Consider the following 9,858-nt stretch of genomic DNA (forward strand, 5'->3'; position numbering starts at 1 on the left):
GTACGCCTGCGGTGGGTACGACTGCGGTGGGTACGCCTGCGGTGGGTAGGACTGTGGCGGTGGTGGATAGTACATTGGCTGAGCGGGTGAAGCGGGCGGGGCGAGGGGGTAATACATGGGCTGCTGTTGGGGATAGCCAGGCGCCGGTGGGGGTGGCTGCGACTGCGCTAAAACCACGGCAGGAACGACAGCAGGGCCAATGTTTGGATTCAACGGTGTGTTGTTCACGTTGCTGGAAATTGTCACAGGGGCGGCCACAAACGGCGGCTTCTTGCCGGCTCCCAGCGCCGGGTCATCGGCAATGTCCTCGGTGACCTTCCACGCGTCACTCGGTTTTGGGTTGCTGCCAAAGTCGCACGCCAAGGTACGCAAGTGCAACTCCGCGTTTGTCTTGGAGTGGTCCAGCAGGTACCAGTCGTCATGCACCACGCCCCGTGTCATGTTGCTCAACGACAGACGGTACGTTCCCATAAGGTCATCGGTGATGATATTTTCATTCCACAGCTCCACACACAACTGTGCTGTCGCCTCATCGGCCACCTGAAAACGAAATGTTTCGTTCCAGACAGGGTTGAGGGAGTCCTTGACGACCTTCGTCTTGTATCTGTAGTCCCCGAGACGCACACGGCAGTATGGGTCAGGCATGCCAATGACTTGACTGTCGTGCAGGTTACGAGCACCACAAATACACACCTGCAACTTCCCCATCGGCGTAGAGGTGTAACTATATGCGTGCGGTTTATGCCTGTTTAGTCCCAGTGCTGTGCGGCCCCTTTACTCACGAGACGTGCACCACTTTTTAATTCTTATCAATGTCTGCTGCCTTCCTCACCTTGACGCAACTAAAGACAGACATGAGGGGGGCCACCAACCAAAACAAAAAAAAAATGAAGAGCTCTCCATGCAAAGTCATCCACCTTCACTGCGCTGCAGCCGCAGCCCACACCTCCCTCCCCCCTCTTCTGTGAAGAGGGTTGCCATTCACTGTCCACGACGAACATGTCAACCACAACGCCGCTACGGTCCCCACAGCACGGCCGGCTCCTGTAGAAGTGCCTTTTGCGGCGAGAGACGCCGCACTGCGTGGGCGGGGTCGGCATGCACCAACGCCACACGGACCCGGAGGGCAAACTCAACGGAATACGAAGACGCACTCATAAGCCGCACGCATCGTTCTACAACGCCCTCACCTCTCTCATGCGGGACACGAAACTGATACTTCGCAAGGCAGTCATCGGAGGTCGCCGAGTAACGCCAGAGTTCCAACGTAACCATCGGGATGCCAGCCCACGGCGGTGCAGGCGCCACGGCGGCCATGCCAGTGTCACCAGAGAGGCTGTCATTGGTTGTGTGCAGCTGGTGGCGCCGCAACGACAATGGATAGGGCAGCGTGCCACGCAGCGGTGGATCACCGGCGAGGTGCGGCGTCCCCGGCAGCATTGCGGCACTGCCAGCAGCTACGCGAACGGCGGGTGGAGACGTTAGGCGAAAGTGAAAGACTTCGTTCCACGCCTTGTGGCCGCCCTCCGCAAGGGCCGCCGTGCGTTGCGCCTCGTCGCCCACACGCATCACAACGTAGAGACCGTCGTACCTGAAGTCCCCTGCATCCTCCGAGAGGATGTTGAGGTGTTGAATGCGGATCTTTATCATCCTAGCAGGGGCATCAACCTTCGCGCCGCAAGAAGAGCGGTCACCGATAAAACAAACAGGCAAAGGAAAATAAAATAAGAGGGAAATATACCACAAGCAGGAAGAGAAGAAAAACACCATCTGTCTACGTCTCGCCCCACCGCTCACACCACGCGTGTGGGGAAGGGGAAGTGGGCATATTCGGTAGTTGCTGCAATCAACAAAGTCTTGTTACGTTTCATTCTTTGTGCGGGTTGCCTCTTTGAGTTAGTAGCAACCACGCGTGAGTGCGTCTGCCGAAGTATTACGAAAAAAACACCTGCCGTCGCCCTCGTCGTTGCGTTTTTTTTTTCGCCCTCTCCTTCGTTTTCTCCACCGCAACCCCGGCTCTGCAGCAGAACGTGGCACTCAGCGGGGTCGCCTGCGACACTCAGCAGAGCAGCAGCGTCCGGCGACTCTACAAGCGAGGCATCCAAGGGTGTTTGTATAGATAGATAGATATGCAAATATAGACTTGTATGCACTTGCACCTGGCATACACATACGCGGTTAGCAATCCGTCCGTTCACTCCATTGACGGTCGTGAGGTGCACATGTACGGGATGAGGTGCAGGAAGATGTGTTGTGTTACATGCCGCCGAGTCCCAACCCGGCTCTGCAGAACCCCTCCCCAGACCTCTTCTTGCGGTCCGAAAGCCGGGGCCGCCGCACCCCGAGGTAGCCCACCACATCGTCGTACGTAAGCACCTCCTTCTCAAGCAGGTGCTTGGCAAGAATCTCCATCTCCGCCTTCTTGGAGAACAGGAGTTGGTACGTAGAGTCGTACACCTCATCCACAAACTTTTTGGCCTCGACGTCCAATTCGTTTGAAACCTTTGGACCAAACGGCTTTACGTAGCGCGTGCCTTCCGTCCCGGGTGCCGGGTACACAGGCTGCTGCGCAAAGGAGCTCACGTACTGGTACGCCATGGAGGCCACTTTTCGAAGATCGTCAGAGGCGCCCGTGGAGAGATGGTTAAAGAAAATCTTCTCCGCCACACGACCACCAAGCGTCACGCTGATTGAGTCGCGAATCTCCGTCGCCGTGCGCATGCGGTTTTCGTTCGGCAGGTATTGCGCGTAGCCGAGGGCGGAGCCGCCGCGTGGAACGATGGAGACTTTCATGAGCGGGTCTGCACGGTGGAGGAACCACCCCGCCACTGCGTGCCCCGCCTCGTGGTGGGCAACGACGTTCCGCTCGAATGGCGTGAGCACGCGGCTGCGGTGCTCAATGCCGGCGAGTACGCGGTCAATGGAACGCTCAAGATGGGTGATGTCAACGTACTTGCACCCCTCGCGGGCGGCGAGAATTGCCCCCTCGTTGCAGACGTTGGCAATATCAGCCCCAACAAAGCCGGGGCAAAGACCACACAAACGCTCCGCATAGACGCTGATGAGAGCGCGCTCCGCCTCGCTCTTCTTCGCCAATAGAGAACGGAAATCAAACGAGGCGTGACCAAAAGCTCTCTCTTCCTCTTCCAGCCTCTGCTTCTCCTCATCCAACTCGTCCTGAAGCGTACTGACGATAAGCGCCGACTCCTTCGCCGTTGAAGATGCCGTCGTCGCCTTGGATGCGTCGCGGCCGCCACCCGCAGTGCCCGCCGCGTGGCCCACCGCGGCGCTTCCCTCCTCCTGCGGTACATGCCGTTCCGCTGGCTGCTCCTCACTCCCCGCCGCCGCCGCCGTTGTTGTCGTCGTCTCAGGTGCTATTGCGGCGGTGTCACTCCCCGCCGCCGTTTCCTCCGTCTCCTGCCGGAGCTTCAGGGCGCTGAGGTGCACCTTGAAAATGTCAATCCGCTCCGAAATGACGGGCATGTCGACGTGAATGATGCGATCAAACCTACCGGGGCGGATCAGCGCGGGGTCGAGCATCTCCTGCGCCACGTTGCTGGACGCAAGAATCATCACGTCACCCCGTTTTCCCGAGCCAAAGCCGTCGAGCTGAGTCAAGAGCTCATTCAGCGTGTGCTCTTGCTCCTGCTTCTCGCCGTGTCCTGTCCCGCTCCGCTTAAGCCCGATGGCGTCAATCTCGTCAATGTACACCACGCAGCGCTGCTTTTTCGCTGTCTCAAAGAGCTGTCGCACGCGCAGGGCGCCCATGCCAACGTAGAGCTCGACAAAGTCGGACCCGCAGACCGGGATAAAACCCACCCCACTCTCCCCCGCGACTGCCTTGGCGAGGAGGGTCTTTCCCGTGCCTGGTGGGCCGAGCAGGAGGGCGCCGGTTGGTATCTTCGCCCCCAGCGCGGTGTAGCGCTCGGGTTGCCGCAGAAAATCAACCACCTCTGTGACCTCCTTCTTCGCCTCCTTCATCCCTGCAATGTCGTGAAAGCGTGTGTTGGAGGTGCGCTCCACAGAAAACACCATGTCCTTCACCTTTTGTGACCGCTTCCCTGCCTCCATAGTGGCCGCCAGTGACTTGCCAATCGAGTTGGAGAGAATCATGACAAAGACTGGGAAAAATACAAACGGAATCACCCATGCAAAGACGCCCAGGCCCACAAGGGCCTGCTCCGCCAGCGGTGTTCCCTGAATAGCAACGGCAAACTCCGTGGGCGTCGCTGCTTCCTTGGGCTCCTTCTGCGTCTGCTGCTTCTTCACCTTGGCGGCGATGCAGGCTTCCCGCAACCTCTCCAGCTTTTGTTGCGTGTGTTGGTCGTCCACCAGGCCAAGGAACACCTTTGCCTCCTTCATGTACACCTGCGCATAGTTCTGGTAGAGGTGAATGCTCTCCACGACGTCAGCGTGCTTCATCAGTGAGGCCCACCCCGTGCGCTTCCCTGAAGGCTGTGCAAGACGGTAGAGCAAGTACGAAAGCAGGAACATGACCAGCACAAAAAGGACGGAGCGCTCCACCAATGAATCCTCGTTGCCGTCCCCATCGGCTGGAATGGCGGAGCCGTCAGACTCCTCCTCGGAATTATTTTTGCCGTCCCCGCCCTTCGGCCCGCCGCCGCTGCCCGGCTGCGCAGATCGGAGCACATGTGGGGCGGTGACAGCGACCCCGCCGCGCGTGCCACGTAAACTCCGCCAGCCCCGCCTTATGTCACCGCATGACGGAAGAAGTGACAACATCCACTGAACGCCCTTGTGGGAAACAAGAAAACGGCTGATGCGTCTCCGCTCCCGCCTATCGGGGTGCAACAGAGCCGAGCCCGCAAAGTCCCGCATGGAAACCGCCATGGATGCAGGCAGCGCGGCACACGGTCGCCACGCTCCCTGCTGGCACCCGCACAGACGCTGGCGCATGCCCAAGCCATGGTACACGGAGAGTCGCCGGGGCAACATGGACTCGATGCGCCGCAAAAGATGAAAAAGGGAACCCCACAACAATTCACCCTCTTTGCGTGCAGAAGGCACACATAAACAACAAAAAATTAAAAATAAAAATAAAGACAAACAGCACGTTATGCAACCAGAAAGAGCGCAGCATCACTCCGCCAGATATATACCTATGCACACAATTTTCATTATTATTATTATTCGTCACCATCATCGGAACTCATTATTTTGTTGGTGTTGTTTTTTTGCCTCGTCAAGCAGCGCTGCGGCCCGCACAAGCCATGCCCGTCAGTCCCACATGAGTCACTGTAGGGAAACGCCCAGCACACCCAAACATACACTCAGCATGTTACTCCTGCACCACCAGCAGAGTACTCCAAACGTCAAAAGTTCCCCGCCCCCCAAAAGACGCCTATAAAAAAAAAAAAAGAGTGGCGGCAAATCTCCTTCAATTGCTGGAAGTAATGTGACAAATTCCACTGGGGCAACGCAACAACACCCACGCATCCAAAAACACTTTGAAAGCACTTCAGTAGAATTGCTCCCCCGTTGCAACTTCTATGCGTCGTCTCGCACGTCAAACGCGGGGGTGTCTTGTATGGGGCCAAATAAATCTTGAGTCCGCCATACCAGGGGAATCGGGAGACCAGAGACGTCGTTTGGCGTCCCTCGCTCCATGCGCAGCAGATCAATATTGTAGAGCATCGGCCTCATCGCTTCACCGTCCTCTGCACCGTTGACAGACGCCTCATTGTCAAAGGCGTGGCGGCTTGACCGAGACAGATCCACGGAGCAGTGGCCCATGGCGCCGTGAGTCTCATCCACGCCAGGGAACTGCGGAAGTGAACCACTCCTTGAGACATCCAAATAGCGCGGGGCGGCACATGCTGAGGAAGCTCTAAAAAACAGGGAATGCTCACTGCACTGTAGAGGCACATCCTGCCGCAGCTGTTGGGATGCGGCCGTTGTTCCATCCATCGAACCTCCACAGTGGTGGAAATGGCCTACAAGCGCAGGCGCAAACACCACTCTCCCTGCCGCAGGCAGCGCAGAGGATCGTGCAGACGTGGCCCTCTCTGCGGGTGCGGTGACTCCTCCTGCGGCAGCTACGTGAGTAGCGGATGGTACAGACGGCAGTTGTGATGCCAGTTGAAATTCCGCAGGTGTTGCGACCCCATAGACCGCATACACAACGGCAAGAAGAAACGCCGCATTCAACTGAACATACCGCCGCATCGTGACCTCCGTCACCGTCGCCGTCTGCAGCATGAGTCTTTCAAACGACTGAGTGAAGGCGGTAGTCTTCGCCTCATACGACTTCAGCTTCTCCTCACAGAGGTTTACCTTCTTTTGGTACGTTTTGCTTTCGGTGAGGCACTTATAACGCTTGGCGCACCTCCGCTCCTTCGCCGCCACTTCCCTCCGCAGAGATTCGTACTTCTTCAGTGCGTCGTCGCGCTGACGTGCGCGAAACTCCGCGGCCGTAAGCCACACACGTAGTTGCTTCACAGGTTTCACTACGCCCTCGTGCACACACTTGTTGTACTGCAAGAACAATGGCCCATCCTTCAACTCCCGCATCTCCGCCACAAAGCGCTGCATCATCGCCTTGGTACCATCGCCGCAAAAACTCAGAAATGTTAGTCCGTGGAACGCCACACTCACCTCCTCCAGCGCATCCCGAATTTCCTTCATCACCGCCATGGTGTGTTGTATTGCCTTCTCAAACCGCTGCAGTGACTTGTGAAGGAGGGTCATGTCCTTGCGCTTTGTGGGATACGCCAGATCCTGCTGCATCGGCGGCAGTCCACAGTAACAGGCAAAGCAAAAGATAGACAGATGGCAAGCCCCCGCCTACCCGACACGCATACGCAAAAACAAAGAAGAAAAAGTGGGGGCAGAAGCAGGCACGCACATCTCTTTCCATTCCAAAGGACCGGAAGATAAATTCGTTCCACAAATTGCCATGCAGAGCCTTAGGCTCGCTTATTGCAAGCAGGTTTATAGCACTGAAGCACACAAAAACGCATTTGTTCAAAGGGTGAAAGAGAGCAAAAAACAAAAACAAAAAGAAACCCAAATAACTATAAGAAATCTAACACTTAAAGCCCTTTGAGTTCCGACCATCCGACTCACTGCCATCACCACAGCAGTGCGAGAAATTTACCTTGGACGCCTTCTTCTTCCGAGGTTGTGGAGTTTGTTTTAAAGCCGGGGCTGTTTCTCTTGCAAATGCTTCAGCGATTCTAAACCTATTTTCAATTTCCCTCTGAAACTCTGCGGAGTCTGCACTGCTGCACTCCGCAGGCTTCCGGCGATCGTCCTCGTTCAGGTTGCTGTATGAACGCAAGGAGCAATATTCCCTCCTCTCTTCGTTTGCCAAGGACTCCTGGGGGCAGTGGTTGTTGGCTACGGTGCGGGTCACTTCGGGCGGTTGTGTGAAAACATTATTACCTGTGGAATTCAGGCGGCTGCTGCCCATGATGGGATCTTCGATTGGGGTAACTGTCTCCTCTAAATGTGCCGTGTGAAGACGATCGAAGGGAGGCAGTGTATGCTCAGATGCCTCCCCGCTCTTGGAAAGAGGCATGCGATGAGGGTCAGCGTGTCGCTCGGTGACGCCGTAAGCCACGTTGTCGTCACCGACTTCTCTCGGGGAGTACTCTTCCGCAACCAGCGGCGTCTTCACGTCTGCTGGAGGCGCAGGAACTGCTGCGGCTATCGCTTCTACACCGGGGGAGGAGCTGTCTCCTTTTGGTAGCACGGAGTACTGCAGTTGCTTGGCCGCCGCCCCTTCCACCGGCAGTGACGTAGTGGACTCCTCCACGCCGTGCACGGTAAGCAGAGTCTGGCACAAGGCATGCAGCAGGTCCTTCACACCGATATTTGTGAGGGCACTGACCTCATGGTAGACGACGCCCGGGAGCAAATCAAGCAGCTTCGACTGAACATCCAACTGCGTCACGACGTCCGCTGCAGGACTTGTCGAGTTTGTCTCCTTGGAGGTCAGCAAGAGGTCCGTCTTGTTCCCGACCACGACCACGCTGCGCTGGTCCAACTCCTGGTTGTGGTGGGCGGCCCTGTCCAGGTGGGTCGAGAGCAGGGCCTCAAAGCTGCGCCTGTCCGTCACGTCAAATACCACCATCACAGCGGAGGCGTTGCGGTACGTGGTGGCATGTACCGCGGCGTACCGCTCCAACCCCGCTGTGTCCCAAAACTGCAGTCGTACGTGTTGCCCAGGACGCACATTTTGTACCACACGTGAGAAAAAATCAGTGCCGACTGTCGGCGTCACGGACATGCAGGGGTTACCGGCGGCGGGCGATTCCTCCGCCGGCGCTCGGTCCGCAGCCTCCCCGTGCTGCGTGTACGGCACACTCAGCAGCCGATTCACGAGAGATGTTTTGCCAACGCCGTAGTCGCCCACGACGGCGACTTTAAACACAAACTCCCGCTCCTCCAGCGACTCGGTTCCACTGCTGCTGTCGCACGTTGCGGTGGCCGTCTCCGTCGCCCTGGACGCGTGCTCAGAGGCCTTCACAGCACTCATGGCTCGCCACGGTGCACACACGGAGACAAGCGCGCCTGCAGTCTCCCCCTCTCCTCCCCTCCTTTCCGCTGCAACACTAACGGGCAGCCCTGCAACACCGGCGCCTGCACGTCCTGTACGTTCTCCTTATTTCTATTCTTATCTCTGTATCTCACTAGCTCTGCCCGTATGGCCAATGCCCTCTCCCCGGGGAGTGGTGTGGAACGGGAGTCGAAGAGAAAACGTGAACCAAAAAAGAAGAAAAAAAGTGGCAGAAGTGCAAAGAGAGGGACCTTCACGGAGAGCCACGTGTGGGGCTGTCAAGGGACACCAGCAGTCGCGGCGGCGCCCACAACAACCCCCCGAACGGTCTCATCATGCGGCCGCCCAGGGCACATCAGCGCACACCAACGCAGACAAAACTGTGGGAGAAAAATTAACAACAGCAACGGCGAAAACGAAAAAAAAAAAAACAGCAACCAGAAACATATTTCAAAATCCTTCGCGGCGTACAACCTAAATATATATATCTCTTTTTTGAAAGACAAAGATGACCGCCGCCACGATGCGGATGTTACTTGGAGGCTTCCCCATCACCGCAATCAAGCAGTGAAGTGAGAAGAGAAAAGGTGTGTAGATGTGCAGGCACGTGTCCGTCAAAGGCGTAGGCGCTGAAGTCAACCAGGTCACACGAAACCAACACAAAAAAAAACACACACACACAAATAGAAACAAGAAGGAAAGAAAAAGAAAACCAAAAAAAAAACAAATGGGACGATAGATACACAAAACAACAGCAACTGGAATCTGGTGTGAAGACTCGGCACATCGATGTCTTCTGCTAGTGTCATCTTATTCGTTTGTTGTGGATTCTTTGTCTGTGAATCTTCGTGCCACGCAACACCTCTTTCTTTATCTTTCTCTCTCCTTCGCTATTTCTCTCTCTCTCGCTCATTCCTCAAATAAATTACCAGCGTTCTCTCAGTCATTTACGTACTGTCCCCTTCCCACGCATGCCTGCTCGCGGGATGTGTGTACCCCGCCACACACACACACGCACACGTACAGACCTTCTCCATGTACGGCCGTGCCTGAGCAGGTGTGTGGGCCTGTTATTATTGTTTCTCACACGTGTTTCCTTTAAGCACCACCACCACCACCATCACAAATAAAAAAAAACCTTCAATAATTTTTTTAAATTTATTCATCATCTCTCATCACCTCGGTTATTTATTGCCTCCTTACTTCCTACTCCTCTTATCCGCAACTTCAAGAGGAAGCAAAGCCATAGAAGAAGCAGCGGGCAAGCCAAAAAAAAAGATGGTACAAGAAAAAGCCGACACTAATCAACGAAGTTAAAAAAAAAAAAAGACTAACAC

At 55.9% G+C, this 9,858-nt stretch overlaps 5 protein-coding genes across 5 annotated transcripts in view, besides 6 other annotated features; all 5 read right to left on the reverse strand.

Moving 5' to 3' along the window:
- The window catches only part of TraAM80_03121 (c2 domain protein), a gene marked incomplete at both ends in the record, with an annotated part of 744 nt that extends 36 nt beyond the window's left edge, over positions 1-708 (reverse strand). The window contains one exon of the mRNA XM_029380100.1: positions 1-708. This exon is cut by the window's left edge and continues 36 nt beyond it. Coding sequence (XP_029240071.1) covers positions 1-708 — 708 coding nt within the window.
- A 309-nt stretch (positions 709-1,017) lies between these two features.
- TraAM80_03122 (uncharacterized protein) lies at positions 1,018-1,650 on the reverse strand (the record flags this gene model as incomplete). The annotated part of the gene is made up of 1 exon (XM_029380101.1): positions 1,018-1,650. The coding sequence occupies one exon, from the start codon at positions 1,648-1,650 to the stop codon at positions 1,018-1,020; it is 633 nt and encodes a 210-aa protein (XP_029240072.1).
- A 606-nt stretch (positions 1,651-2,256) lies between these two features.
- TraAM80_03123 (putative ATP-dependent zinc metallopeptidase) lies at positions 2,257-4,956 on the reverse strand (the record flags this gene model as incomplete). The annotated part of the gene is made up of 1 exon (XM_029380102.1): positions 2,257-4,956. The coding sequence occupies one exon, from the start codon at positions 4,954-4,956 to the stop codon at positions 2,257-2,259; it is 2,700 nt and encodes an 899-aa protein (XP_029240073.1).
- Positions 4,957-5,032: 76 nt separating this feature from the next.
- Positions 5,033-5,068: a sequence feature (A-rich).
- A 440-nt stretch (positions 5,069-5,508) lies between these two features.
- Positions 5,509-6,747, reverse strand: TraAM80_03124 (uncharacterized protein; the record flags this gene model as incomplete). Its single annotated transcript, XM_029380103.1, has 1 exon — positions 5,509-6,747. One exon carries the CDS (start codon positions 6,745-6,747, stop codon positions 5,509-5,511), a length of 1,239 nt encoding a protein of 412 aa, XP_029240074.1.
- Positions 6,748-7,004: 257 nt separating this feature from the next.
- Positions 7,005-7,044: a sequence feature (A-rich).
- A 1-nt stretch (position 7,045) lies between these two features.
- On the reverse strand, positions 7,046-8,500 carry TraAM80_03125 (putative small GTP-binding rab protein; the record flags this gene model as incomplete). The annotated part of the gene is made up of 1 exon (XM_029380104.1): positions 7,046-8,500. One exon carries the CDS (start codon positions 8,498-8,500, stop codon positions 7,046-7,048), a length of 1,455 nt encoding a protein of 484 aa, XP_029240075.1.
- Positions 8,501-9,182: 682 nt separating this feature from the next.
- Positions 9,183-9,249: a sequence feature (GA-rich).
- A 134-nt stretch (positions 9,250-9,383) lies between these two features.
- Positions 9,384-9,436: a microsatellite.
- Positions 9,437-9,522: 86 nt separating this feature from the next.
- Positions 9,523-9,549: a microsatellite.
- Positions 9,550-9,624: 75 nt separating this feature from the next.
- Positions 9,625-9,645: a microsatellite.
- The last annotated feature ends 213 nt before the right edge of the window (positions 9,646-9,858 follow it).

This window comes from Trypanosoma rangeli, assembly GCF_003719475.1.
Source record: "Trypanosoma rangeli strain AM80 chromosome Unknown Tra_15.4_contig_00078, whole genome shotgun sequence".
Classification (NCBI taxonomy): domain Eukaryota; phylum Euglenozoa; class Kinetoplastea; order Trypanosomatida; family Trypanosomatidae; genus Trypanosoma; species Trypanosoma rangeli.